A 14760-nucleotide genomic window follows, 5' to 3' on the forward strand; every position below is an offset into this window, starting at 1 on the left:
GTCATTTGCTGCCAACACCAGAGAAGGAGGGGGTGGACCCTTCCCAGAGGCGGGGAGGGGAGCGGCCAGCTACACATCATAAGCCCATGCAAGCCAGCGGGCGGTGTCTTTTCTGAAGGGGGAAACATCGTGCCAATGTGTTTGGAGAGACCGGGAACCAGCTGACCTCACTGCCCCCACGTGACTGCAGCCAAGGACTATTCCACCCTTATCACCCTAAGGAACCTTCATCTACCCAGTAACTGACTTTTGCTCTGCTTAACCCTGTTGTACCTCTATCACCTGTATCTGTAACCTCAGACCGCTGTATATATTCTTTGTGTATAGTGTTATATCTAGTGCGCGCTTAAGGCTACTTTCACACTAGCGTTCGGGTGTCCGCTCGTGAGCTCCGTTTGAAGGGGCTCACGAGCGGACCCGAACGCAGCCGTCCAGCCCTGATGCAGTCTGAATGGAGCGGATCCGCTCAGACTGCATCAGTCTGGCGGCGTTCAGCCTCCGCTCCGCTCGCCTCCGCACGGACAGGCGGACAGCTGAACGCTGCTTGCAGCGTTCGGGTGTCCGCCTGGCCGTGCGGAGGCGTGCGGATCCGTGCGGATCCGTCCAGACTTACAATGTAAGTCAATGGGGACGGATCCGTTTGAAGATGCCACAATGTGGCTCAATCTTCAAGCGTATCCGTCCCCCATTGACTTTACATTGAAAGTCTGGACGGATCCGTCCGAGGCTATTTTCACACTTAGCTTTTTTTTTGCCATTTTAATGCAGATGGATCCGTTCTGAACGAAGCCTCCGTCTGCATTATTATGAGCGGATCCGTTCAGAACGGATCCGCCCGAACGCTAGTGTGAAAGTAGCCTTAGGCGATTAAATATATAAAATGTAATCTTTTATCTCGATCATGAATCCCCATGTCCGTGTTTCGGCCTAGTTACAAGCTACCGTGGGTTGGTTTCTCACCCTATATAATCCCGTTAGCGGACCGGGTTTATATCAAACGAGAAGCTGGTAGCAGATTTCCCCGGCGGAGAAGGCGCTGTTTCACGGCGGCAGTGAAAAAGGCTCTCTCAGCTTGTTGCATCTCTGTGCCTGCGTGGACAGGAGGCATCTGTGTAAACTGTACCAACCTGACCTTACCTGCTCCTCTGGAGGGCATAACGTCACGCTCTGGTAACAAGTGACTATACTGCATCTCGTGAGCTCGACGTAGGTGACGTCAAGCGGGCACGAGGCGTGGTATTAGTCACACCACCATAAGCTGACTAGGAAATCCATGGAGACGTGATTTCCATGACAGCAAAGGTAGATTAACTAACAATATCAAAGCACAAATAATATGGCAAATGAACCCAATTAAAGTGGAGCCAGGAGATCCTCTAAATGACATATGGAGGACATTTGTTAAAAAAATGTGTAATACATTTACCTTGAATCATCTCAGATTTACTTTATTAGGATCCATAAAAAGCACCAGTTTCTAGTATAATGTCCAGTTTGCATAATTTATAAATCTGTGAAACCATCCGCAAAGTCACGCAGCCAGGAAACACCCTGGACTTCTTTGAACTGGGTTAAAACCGTAATGTCAACCCGCAATAATGCTTTCAATTTGCAAAACAAACTGATTTAAAATATGACAACAGTGCAAATATGAAAACATCAAAGGCATACTGAAAATGAAACGTATGCATAAATTCTAAAAAGGCGAACACAAGATTTTGGTTTTTGTCACTTATCCATTAGTAATTATTAGCATTGCATTAGACTAGACAGTATAAAACACCTACATATATATATATATATATATATATATATATATCTATATCACATGCTCTATTTAGTAGTGGCAGTGAATTCAATGTACAGTATGTTGTAACCAGATCTGCTAGGATGCATGGCATTCTGGAACATGCTTTGCATGGAGTCATAACAACCTGCTGACCCATGTCACATACAAAATGTCATGAGTTATGAATGTACTGCAGGTGCAAAGAAGAAATAGCCCTTCCTGTAGCGAATGTAAACATGTCTTATTTCATACAATTAGAACTAAAGTAAGGTACAACCCGAAACATATCTCCCTGCAGCGGGGCAGGTCATGTGCAAGCTCCTCCTAGCCCGAAGAAGAATCATTGCTCAGCAGCACGCGTGGTTTTCCACAATAGTCCCTGTACAGTCCTCTTTACATAAATATATAGAGAAATTAAAAAATATCTGTATATCATCTATTGACGCCAGAAGTGAGGATAAAACGATAAAAAACAAAAAAAACTTTTGGTTTTAAATCTGTAAATAAAGACATTCATAGGTCAAGCAATCTTCAAGCTACACGGACTGCGTCCTGCAGAAGCAAAGATGGAGATGAGGCACGTTGTTCTTTGTTTTTCCTGTATATATGCACACATATATTATTAACACATACATGCAGACAGACACATTGAATGCAAAGGGTACCTGTTGTCTACAGACATTGGATAGATATTCTTCCAATGATATTATGGAGACACGAAGCACAAAGTGTCTCATGTTCAAGATGTCTCTAGCTCTTGCAGCATGCTCATGAAAACTGGCTCCACAGTGCATAGGCGACAGGTACAGCCTCATGTAGACGTCGCTATCTATTAATCCCATTCCTCAGATATACTGTAAACATTTTACAAAGAGCTGTTTGCGCTGTATATCAACCACAAGCTTTGGTTCGTGATGGTCATGAGGGAACGTGTTTGTGCAACATAGAAGAGCCAGCAGTATAGCAGCAGGCAAAAGTTCATCTGGGCATGCAGGCTCTCATGACGTCCCCTCATCCTCCTCCACGTCTGCCAGCTCTGTGTCTTTCAGCATCTCGCCGCTTGCTTGCTTTCTGAATAAATGACATGATGACAATATAGATCAGTTGTTTGTATCAATTATAAAGCACCCTAGAAAGAACGCATGTGTATACTGTAGTTGGAATAAAAAGCTGAAAATGGGCGTTTAATTAGAGGACTTGCATTACTGAAATGAATGAACTTTGCACGATATAAAATTTTCACCTGTAAAGTCTTTCCTTCATATTTCTCATTCCCTTCCTTTCTTTGCGTCAAAAAACTGCCACAAAACCCAGTATGTGAACCCACGTAAAGGAGACATCTATGCAGAGATTCAGTTTGAGCTTGCAAGCCTAAAGCCTAAGGCTGCACTACTGAAAGATTCAGATGACAAGATGTCGGTTTCTATGTGCAGTCTTGTCACAGACACCAAACCAGCATCCCTATGAATTCTTACGCCACTATAAACACATTTTGATTACTGAAGGCAGTTAGGATGCGGATATTGATACTGATGGCGATTTCAATCCATACATGGTCTCTATAACAGCACCGCACGTGATAATAATTACATCAGGAAATGTCCTCAGTAGTGCAGCTTCAGGCCACTGTCACAGTATTCAAGTCAGTATTCTGTATCAGTATTTGTCGGGCAGAACCAGGAAAGGGTCCTACAGATAAACAATATCATGGAAAGATTTCTTCCTCTTCTCTGTTTTATACCCAAATTTCAATTTCAAATACTGATGAAAAATACTGACCAAATACTGACCTGTGAGAGTGACAGTGACCTTGAGCTTCTGGCCTGCAACATCAACAAGGGAAGGACGATATTAAATGTTGTTTATATACAACGAATGGCCTTTTATTATTATCTCTGGTAGGTGTCCCCTATAAAGTACAGTTTGTGACTTAAGAAAATATAAAGCAAAAATTATATCTACTTAGGATAAAAGAGAACGAGATTATTTCATAACAAGGCCACAAATGAACATAATCCTGTCATACCCAATCACATACAACAAATTATATATTTCCTCATTAACCTTTTCTACCCCGGGCTAGTTTTCAACTTCCTGCCCAGGCCATTTTTTGCAAATCCGACATGTGTCACTTTATGTGGTAATAGCTGTTTTCTCGTGACACATTGTACTTCACAACAGTGCTAAATTTGAGTCAATATATTCTTCCTTTATTTATTTAAAAAACAAATGGTCAAATTTGAATTTCTCTACTTTTAAGACAGATAGTAATGCCTCATAAAATAATTATCAGTAATCATTCCCCATATGTCTGCTTTATGTTGGCATCATTTTGTAAATGTCATTTTATTATATTTTTAGGACGTTAGAAGGTTTAGAAGTTTAGAAGCCATTTTTTCAAATTTTCAACAAAATTTCCAAAACCATTTTCTGAAGCACCAATTCAGTTATAAAGTGATTTTGAGGGGCTTACATAATGGAAACCACACATAAATGACCCAATTTTAGAAACAACACCCCTCAAATTATTTAAAATGATGTTACAAACTTTGTTAACCCTTTAGGTGTTCCACAAGAATTAAAGGAAAATGGAGGCGAAATTTCACAATTTCATTTTTTGTGCAGATTTTTCATGTTAATCAATTTTTTCTTGCAACACAGCAAGGGTCAACAGCAAACTAAACCTCAATATGCATTACTCTGATTCTGCAGTTTACAGACATACCCCATATGTGGTGGTAATGTTGCTTTAGCCCCACATTTTTCATTTTCATAAGGGGTAACAGGACAAAAAGCACCCAAAATGTGTTACCCATTTTCTCCTGAATACAGCAACACCCCATATGTGGTGGTAAACTGCTGTGGGGGAACATGGCAGGACTCAGAACGGAAGGAGCGCCATATGGCTTTTGCAGCGCAGATTTTGATGGATTCGTTTATGAGCGCCATTGGTTTTTATTTTTTGAGTGATTGTCTTATGTGGGGGCTCATTTTTTGTGGGATGACGTGACCTTTTCATTGGTACCATTTTAGGGTACATAAGACTTTTTGATCGCTTGGTATTACACTTTTTGTGAGACAAGGTGAAAAAAAAGGCTGTTTTGGCGTAGTTTTTATTTTTATTCGTTTTTTACAGTATTCACCTGAGGGGACATATAATGTGATATTGTTATGGACGCGGCGATACCCAATATGTCTATTTTTATTTTTGTTACGTTTTACACAGTAAATGCATTTTTGAACAGAAGGAAATCTTTCCTTTTTATTTCATTTTTCTAGCTATTGTCTTAGATAGGGTCTCATTTTTTGTGGGTATGATATGGCAGTTTGATTGGTGCCCTTTTGGGGTACATAAGACTTTTTGATTGCTTGGTATTACACCTTTTGTGAGGCAAGGTGACAAAAATGTTTTGGCATTGTTTTTTTTTATTTTTTTTACAGAATTTACCTGAGGGGGCATCTCATGTGATATTTTTATAGAACAGGTTGTTACGGATGTGACGATACATAATATGTCTATCATTTTTATTTTTGTTAAGTTTTACACAGTATGCATTTTTGAACAGAATTAAATCTGGTTTTTGTGTTGACATTTTCTGAGAGCCATATATATATATTTTTTTAGGGCGATTGTCTTAAGTAGGATCTTATTTTTTGCGGGATGAGATGACGGTTTGATTAGTACTAATTTGGGATAAATATGCCTTTTTGATCGCTTGGTATTACACTTTTTGTGAGGGAAGGTGAACAAAAATGGCAGTTTTGGCACTTTTTCTTTTTTTTTTTTACTGCATTCACCTGACAGGGTGAATCATGTGATATTTTTATAGAGCCGGTCGATACGGACGCGGCAATACCTGATATGTATACTTTTTTTCCCAAATTTTCGATTAATTAATTATGGGAAAAGAATGCTTTTTTATACTTGAAACTTATATTTTTTTTATTATGCAAAACTTTATTTCAACTTCTTTTTTCCCCACAACTTTTGGAGGTTTGATCCCCTGTACAATGCATTACAATACTTCAGTATTGTAATGCATTGGCTGTAAGTGTATTACACACTGTAATACACTTACAGCTTTCCTGCCTGTGAAATCCAGGGGGCTGTATCTCACAGGCCTACATGGCAGCACAATGCTTATGGAAGGCATTGGGCTGCCTTCCCTGCCATCAGGTCCCCGTAATTTGTAGTCATCTGAAAACAATACACAAGAATTTAGTCACTGAAAGTCCATAACATTAGTTGAGATCAATTTATTTTTTCACTTTTTTTTTGTAATTTCTCCTTAAAGAGAACTTGTCACTGGGCCTGACTCTCAGAACACAAGGGTCATAACTGTCCAGTGTCGAAGCCAAGGTTCCCCTTCTCATTTAGTGTCAAGAATGCTTTAGCTGAGATGGGACTACGGAATATAATACAGCAGAAGGCCAATATATGGAATAGGCTACCTTAAAGTGGACCTTTCACCTCTCCTGACATGTCTGTTTTAATAGCTTCATGGATTCCCCATGTAATAATTATGGAGCATCTATTCTTATTGCTCTAGCAATCTGCAGTAATAGTAGAGTGTGGTGTTAACCAGTTGGGGGAGGGGGGGGTTCCCTTTGCCATGGTCACCCCCCCCCCCAAACTGGTTAACACCCCTTTGTACCCTTACTGCAGACTGCTAGCAATTCATTCATAACTTCTAGTAGAGATAATACAGGAATGGTACAACATAGAGACATAAGAATAGATTCTCCAGAATTGTTATTACATGGGGAATGCATAAAGCTATTAAAACAGACATGTCAGGAGAGGTGAAAGGTCCACTTTAAGGTAGCCTATTCCATATATTGGCCTTCTGCTGTATTATATTCTGTAGTCACATCTCAGCTGAAGCATTCTTGACACTAAATGAGAAGGGGAACCTTGGCTTAGACACTGGACAGTTATGACCTCTGTGTTCTGAGAGTCAGGAGACTGCGTCACTTGGACCTACTTGGACTAAGTGTTATTACTGTAGACAAGTGGGGTCATTTATGACGGGACCATTTACTATCCTGTTTTGCAACTTTTGTAATGCCCATGCGACAATATTATGTCAAATGGGGTTTTTTGCTCTCTGCCACTTGTGTGGGAGTGACAGGGATGTGACAGGAGCATGTGGCCCAGGCCCAACACATATGCCCTCTTTTATGCCTAGAAACAGGCACATGGACTGCCAGCAGGGAACTTAAATTATGACGAGGCCTGAGCCTCCCCCATTGCAGGGGGTAAACAAAGACTGCCATTAAAAACGCTGTTCTTAGTAAATGATAATCTTTACATGTTTTCTTAGGCTACTTTCACACTAGCGTTAATATTTCCCGGTATTGAGATCCGTCATAGGGAAGTCTAGTTTTGTGGAAAACTAGACTTTTTATGCAACTAATTACAACAATTTCTTCTCTGCAGTCGCCTGGTGTGTTTGGAAGGTCTCTGAGGGAAGAAGTTCAGCTGCTTCCCTGAGCAAGGTCTGGAAAGTAGTCACTAACTGGAGCAGTAATGTACCGCTGTGCTCTGCGCCCTGAGTTCATACGTGTCAGTGTGCATGTGTGTGTAAATGTATGTATAGATGTGTATGTGTTTGTAAATATGCATTTACTATGTAAATATAGTCCCAACCCTTCTTTAGGAAATCCTTTGTGGGTATTCTGTCCAAACAAATAAGTGACTTTTGTGGGGGTTTGTGCCGTGCTGTCTATTTTATAAAAGAGTGGGCGGCCTGGCACATTTTTTATACATTATGCAAGAAAACTAGCAGAAAATACAGAAACCTCCCCCTATGTCCTCATTTTAGTGATCGGTAGATCTCTCAGCACTCGGCGTAAAAGAAGATAAATGTGCCAGGCCTGCTAGGCGAGACTCCGCTTCGCCACGTCATCTTTTTAAAAAGTGGTGAGGGCAGTCTAGAAATGCCAATTGTGATAACATTTTGTAACCGTGGCGTTTAAAAAGTTGCAAACTAGCTTGTATAAGAATCTACTATACAAATCATAACCAAACATCACGCTGTTCTGTCATCCAGATCCTAGTGACATCAAATGCAAACTTGCAAAAGCAAAATTCACATGGTTATAGAATACAAGATACGCTGGGCAATCGCTATGTATCAAGGAGAGAAAAGAAACGTGAGATGTCATCTTGAGTGAAGGACTGCATGGAAAAAATTGATCTGATTAGCTGAAAATCACAGACGGGCTGCAGGACGTTAGCGGCAAGCTGGCTGGGTTATAAAGCCTGGCGATGTGTTAAGTTGCACAATGCTGGTTAATATTAAGTAACACAAACTGTGATTGGTGTTTCCGTTTTATTTGTAACCAAAAATAAAATAAAGGACACAAAAAGCTAAAACTTGTCAGCTACTAGCCACATTTAGGAAAGACTGACACTTTCTGGCAAGGGGGAGGGAAAATAAAAGATTGGTTAATTTGGACATCAGGTGATAAGCTATATGCACAGTGGTGAGGACTGAAGACACACTAAACACGCCAGTGTAACCAAAGGGGGCAGAACACAGAAATTACCTTAAGTAGGGATGCAATTTTAAAGATGATTTAAACTGGCACCTGTTCCAAGATGGTAAAAATGATACAAAACAAAAAGAAAAGAAACAACAATAAAAAAAAATTGCAAATAAAAAATGCAAAGCGTTTAATGACAGGTCATGGAACGTACTATTATGCTATAAACAACTTAAATATAGAAGACTGTAAGTCCACTTGCATCTGGTTAGGGGAATATCTCACTGAAATCATTCCATTGGATGAGGATATATGTATAGAAAACATTTACAGTAATCATCATGTTGCGCCGGTCATAGCGTTACAGCATTGTGCAAGTTGTAAGAGGCAATACAATATTTTATACACTTCTGAGCACTATAGATGCAAGAGGACAATCCCGCTTTGTTGCCATGGAAACAACCAGTATCACCAAGTACCCCATAGATTTACATATACGAGAAAAAAATCACATCATTTTAAAATTTTGCGCTGCATTTATTAATAATAGTTAATTAAATGATCTACCAACAATTGAGGATGTTAAATATATGTAGGATGCACATTGTTCCATTTCTGTGGTAATAGAAAGTACACATAGCGTACTCAGCAATGACAAGGTGCATACATTCTACCTTCTTTTGCTTCCATGCCACGTAACAGTATGAAAAGCGGCTAAGGCGGCAGTGTTACTTTAAAGCGACAAAGCGCATTGAAGATGTAGCACACACGGACACTGTACATGGCACTATGCTGGGCTTTGAATGCATGTAGATCATTCTTCACAGCATTCAGCAGATTTCTTACACATGCGACTACGGGTAACCCGCGAGAATAAACTTAGCACATGGCTGTATAAGAAAATATCATTGTATGAGAAAAAATACATCTTTCTAAGGCTGGATTCACACTAGCACTAAACTGTCCCGGCCTGTTTCCAGCTGGACAAAAAACGCCGCTTGTGGACAGGTTTCCCGCCAGGTCCTATTATAGTCAATGGGGACTGGCGGTGCTCCAGCTGTTTCTGGCTATGCTAGATCCGATGAACTCAAGCAGGCTGTTCCTTTACAGGAAAAGCCTGACGGAACTGTTTAGCGCTAGTGTGAAACTACCCGTACTTCAACAGTGTGGGATTTATCAGTAGTGCCATAACATAAATTACTGGAAGGGAGCCTGGCTAAAATGAAACCTTTACTAGATCTTTTTGTGCAAATAAATAGTAGTATCCCTCTTTGGGCATCCAGCCAGAATGTAGCCTAGGGTAGGTAATGGCTCTACTTAAGAAGGCCAACTGTATATGGAGATTTAGTGACAATGCTCCATTGGAAATTAATGTGCAGTGCCCAGGATGTGACCTACAAAGCTGCTGACTATAAACAGTGTCTGTATGATTGAAGCTAAGTCTGCAGGCTGGTATCAATTTTATTCCAGTAAACCTGGATACCCAAAGAGGGAAACACACTATTTAAATAGACCTAATAAAGTTTACATTTCATATGTATATAAAGAAAGGCCCCCCCTTCCAGTCAGATATTGCGTCATAAGATGCACGAATCTAGCAGCTGGCAAAGACAGGGCTGCCATCAGGGTAGTGGTAGTACTGGCACTACTGCAGTCACGGGCACGAAGCAGCTGAGGGGCCCAGGCCCAGTTATTTCAGGTCTGTGACATGGCCAGGCTCCACTTCAGTGCAGTGAATACTAATGAAACTGTGTGGCCATTCCATTCTTGATATGGGTTGGGAAAGGAGCCCTCGCCCAGCACACAGCCATTATTTTACAGGTGTCTGTTGGGAACTAACCCGAAACCTTCTGCACAACAGTCAGCAAGTTTACCACTATGCTATAGAATCACATTACTATAAGGATAGGATTTTCTGTGCCTAAACAGCTACTAAACAGTATTACAGTATAGTAATAGATTTGGTTTCCAAGTCGAGTAGCGGCCATAAGCCTAAGACAACATGTTGGCTGAAATGATTTAAGACAAACCACCACTTGACTCAAACCTCAAGCCCACCTCTCCATCTATAGGATGAATTGTAATGAAGACTAAGTCCATCCATCTGACTGGCCACTTTATTGTCCACCAAAATCAGCTGCTGACCGGGTTTAGGAGTTGCTCTCAGACTGAGTTGTCTGTGGTGAGGTAACCCTTTTAAGAGGGTCACAAGTTTCCTTCAACATCCTTTAAAATACTCATTTATGAAAATTCAGAATAAACATAAAATACTCATTTATGAAGGTAGCTGTAATATCGTAATGTGTTTATTTTACCTTTATTGCTCCTATCTTCCGTTGTGGGCCGTAGTCACATGACTGTATCTATGCAGCTCTTTCTTAATTCCTTTGATGTTATGTCATACAGAGGCAGTGATAGAGGAGTGTCTGTGTAATTTGCTGGGTAGGAGGAGCTATAAATTAGCTGGGTATTGTTAGTGGTGGTGTAGCAGAGGGAGGAGAAGTGCATCATGGGTTTGGCTGGATACGACTGGCCAAAGTGCTACATACAAGATATAAACAAACCAGTGTGATTTGCCTACATGGTAAAAAGGGGTCAGGAGAATCCAAATTGAATCCAAATTGAAAAAAAAGCAAGGGGAAGATGGATAAGCAACTACATGGGCATATCTGTTAAAAACAGCAATCAGGGCTGGCATCAGCACATGGCAAAGCACGCCAAGTGCCTGGCCCACTGAGGTCTAATGGTAGATCGGTCGGGACTATTCCTAGCTTAGGAGTCCCTGCTCTGACTCCATATATGGATATGTCCATATATGGAATCAGCGCTATGACCATGAAGGGGGTATCCCCAAGCATTGTCAGTATGCTTGGGGACACACTGTGTATTTAAGTCTAATTACCCTCTCTTTCTAAAATGTTCCTGCTGAGATTTGAACTCACAACCTTCTACATTAAAGGCAAGAACCTTAACCACTGAGCTATTGCGCTCAATGCTAAGCTGTGACAGAAAAACCTCATAGTAGTTTCTCATGTATTAGATATTCCGATAGAGCAGAAGTATCATTTATTTTTTAGTAACTGTAAAAAAATGTATGGCACTAAATAAATGTGTATTACAAAAAAAAAAAAAAATCATACCTCTGATATATATGAATGCATAATATGTGGGAAACTACTAAGGTTTTAGCGATAATATAGTTACAGCAGATTAACATGAAGCTCGATAGCTCAGTGGTTAAGGTTCTTGACTTTAATGTAGATGGCTGTGAATTCGAATCCCAGCAGAATAATTTAAAAAATAGAGGCTAAATAAAACTTAAATAGACACACCAACCTTTTTCATTTGTGTAACTATTATTTTTTGTTGGGAAAGGTGGCAACCCTAACAGAACCGCTGCTCCCCAGTGACCCCCCATAACTTTTTTTTATAGTTATGTCTACCGAGATGTGTGGGGGCTCATTTGAGGAAAATCTGTATTTTTTAACAATACCATTTTGGGGTGTGTATGACTTGTGTATCACTTTTTATTCAATTTTCTTGGGACATAAAGTGATGAAAAAACGTCAATTCAAGCTTTTTTTTTCCTCTTACATCCTTCGCCATATGGGCTAACTTTTTAAAAATATTTTAATAGTATGGGTGTTTTCGCATGTGACGATGCCCATAATGTTATTCTTTTTTTGTTTATTTTTATTTTGGAGAAAATGAGGTGATTTTACGTAAGTTTTTTTTATATTTTAAAAACTTTGTTTAATTACTTTTCATCAGATTGCAACAAGAATAATGGAAATTGCTTTATTATTCTGTATAGAAATCACTATTATTATATTATCACAGTTTAGTGCTGCCACCTACTATCCTGAACTGGGATATACTAATAATGAGGCTGGAAGCCTTGTACTGGCTGCGGCTCATTTTTACATCAGGGTGCACGTCTGAGCAAGAAGCCCGCGCTTCAGTTTTTTAACACTGTTCCTGCGCCAAAGGAAGGAACCCGGCAGCAGGAGCACGTCCTTCACTCACTGCGCCTGCGCCAAATACTAAAAGGGATGGCGCAGGCGCGGGATTTACAGGACACTGAGGAGAACTCGAAAGTCAATCAATTGGACCTGGGCGTGCCAAAGGGTACGTAGATCGAGCCTCTAGGTGCTGAAGCAACGCCCTAATAGCACCTAGAGGCTTATTTTAAGAGAACGGCGGCAGGCAGGGAGTTATAAAGCATATTGTTATGTACTCCTGACATTAGCACACCGCTAATGTCCGTCAGCTACATAACGTTATTTCTCATGACAGAAACCCTTTAAGGGGTTAAAGACTTAACATCTGAATGGCAGAATGGGCTTAATGGAAGGGCTTAAGGGTGCTTTCACATGTAGGTTTTTGCTAGCGTTTTTCTGTCCTTTTGTATTTCTAGTGGTATCCGTGCACAAGTGTTTTTTATGGTAAAAATGCCAGAACCAGATGTTAGCTGAAGATCTATGGGAAATACTAAATCCAGGATGCACAGACTATTTTTGCTGCTGGCATTTTTTTAAAAATCAATTTGGGGTGTTTTTTTTTTTCAAAAACACAGTAAAAAAAAAAAAAAAACTGTAGCCCTTGGCACCTTCTTAATAGAGATAAATGCCATGACAGAAAACATAGAAAAATGCAACAAAAAACAAAATTAAAAATAAAAACACAATTAGCTACAAAAACAACAACACACAGTTATTCAGTTTGTTTTTCTTTACTGGTAAAAAATGTCAGCCAAAATCTGTGTGTGTATGGACCCTTAAAGGGAACCCGTCACCGGTATTTTGGGTAAAGAGCTGAGGACATGGGTTGCTGGGCGGCCGCTAGCACATCCGCAATACCCAGCCCCCATAGCAATGTGTGCTTTTATTGTGGGGAAAAAAAGACGATTTGATACATATACTAATTACCCTGAGATGAGTCCTGTCCCTGACTCATCTCATGTACAGGACTCATCTCAGGTTAATTTGCATATATATCAAATTGTTTGTTTTCCACAATAAAAGCACACAGAGCTATGGGGACTGGGTATTGCGGATGTGCTAGCGGCCATCTAGCAACCCATGTCATCAGCTCTATACCCAAAATCGCGGTGACAGGTTCCCTTTAATGAAAAATCTCTTGCTCTCTCTAGGGTAGGCTCCAGGCATATTGATTTCTATCGCTACTACTGAACTCAAAGGCAGCTACTGAAAAAAATTCTATCACAATCTATACTAGATATCTTCTTTGCTACCTTCAAGCACCTTTGAATGGAAATTTATGCAGCGATTTTTGGTTTTGACTGTAGATTGGCAATGGCAATGTTTTATGAACAGCATTGATATTCCTTATTTATTATGCACAGGAATTTAGGGTTGTTTAGTTTACTGTGCCAGATGGTTAAAGGGGTTGTCCGGGATTGGGGACATTGGTGTAATAGTACTAGGGTGACATACAGTACAGACCAAAAGTATGAAAAATAAGACTATGAAAATTGTAGATTCACACTGAAGGCATCAAAACTATGAATTAACACATGTGGAATTATATACCTAACAAAAAAGTGTGAAACAACTGAAAATATGTCATATTCTAGGTTCTTCAAAGTAGCCACCTTTTGCTTTGATTACTGCTTTGCACACTCTTGGCATTCTCTTGATGAGCTTCAAGAGATAGTCACCTGAAATGGTTTTCACTTCACAGGTGTGCCCTGTCAGGTTTAATAAGTGGGATTTTTTTGCCTTATAAATGGGGTTGGGACCATCAGTTGCGTTGTGGAGAAGTCAGGTGGATACACCGCTGATAGTCCTCCTGAATAGACTGTTAGAATTTGTATTATGGCAAGAAAAAAGCAGCTAAGTAAAGAAAAACGAGTGGCCATCATTACTTTAAGAAATGAAGGTCAGTCAGTCCGAAAAATTGGGAAACCTTTCAAAGTGTCCCCAAGTGCAGTCACAAAAACCATCAAGCGCTACAAAGAAACTGGCTCACATGCGGACCGCCCCAGGAAAGGAAGACCAAGAGTTACCTCTGCTGCGGAGGATAAGTTCATCCGAGTCACCAGCCTCAGAAATCGCTGGTTAACAGCAGCTCAGATTAGAGACCAGGTCAATGCCACACAGATTCTAGCAGCAGACACATCTCTAGAACAACTGTTAAGAGGAGACTGTGTGAATCAGGCCTTCATGGTAGAAAATCTGCTAGGAAACCACTGCTAAGGACAGGCAACAAGCAGAAGAGACTTGTTTGGGCTAAAGAACACAAGGAATGGACATTAGACCAGTGGAAATCTGTGCTTTGGTCTGATGAGTCCAAATTTGAGATCTTTGGTTCCAACCACCGTGTCTTTGTGCGACGCAGAAAAGGTGAACGGATGGACTCTACATGCCTGGTTCCCACCGTGAAGCATGGAGGAGGAGGTGTGATGGTGTGGGGGTGCTTTGCTGGTGACACTGTTGGGGATTTATTCAAAATTGAAGGCA

At 40.5% G+C, this 14760-nt stretch overlaps 1 protein-coding gene across 2 annotated transcripts in view; it reads right to left on the bottom strand.

Moving 5' to 3' along the window:
• Window positions 1–905: 905 nt before the first annotated feature.
• Window positions 906–14760, bottom strand: part of CAMKK1 (calcium/calmodulin dependent protein kinase kinase 1) — a 245382-nt gene continuing 231527 nt past the window's right edge. Inside the window, exons 16-17 of one of the 2 annotated variants that reach the window (XM_044285139.1) lie at window positions 8342–8383; window positions 906–2860 (exon numbers count right to left, since the gene is read on the bottom strand). In XM_044285139.1, coding sequence (XP_044141074.1) covers window positions 2788–2860; window positions 8342–8383 — 115 coding nt within the window. In that variant the 3' untranslated portion in view covers window positions 906–2787. The remainder of the gene's footprint in view (window positions 2861–8341; window positions 8384–14760) is intronic. The other variant, XM_044285140.1, reaches the window with a different exon arrangement.

Source organism: Bufo gargarizans, chromosome 3, assembly GCF_014858855.1.
Source record: "Bufo gargarizans isolate SCDJY-AF-19 chromosome 3, ASM1485885v1, whole genome shotgun sequence".
NCBI classification, from domain to species: Eukaryota; Metazoa; Chordata; class Amphibia; order Anura; family Bufonidae; genus Bufo; species Bufo gargarizans.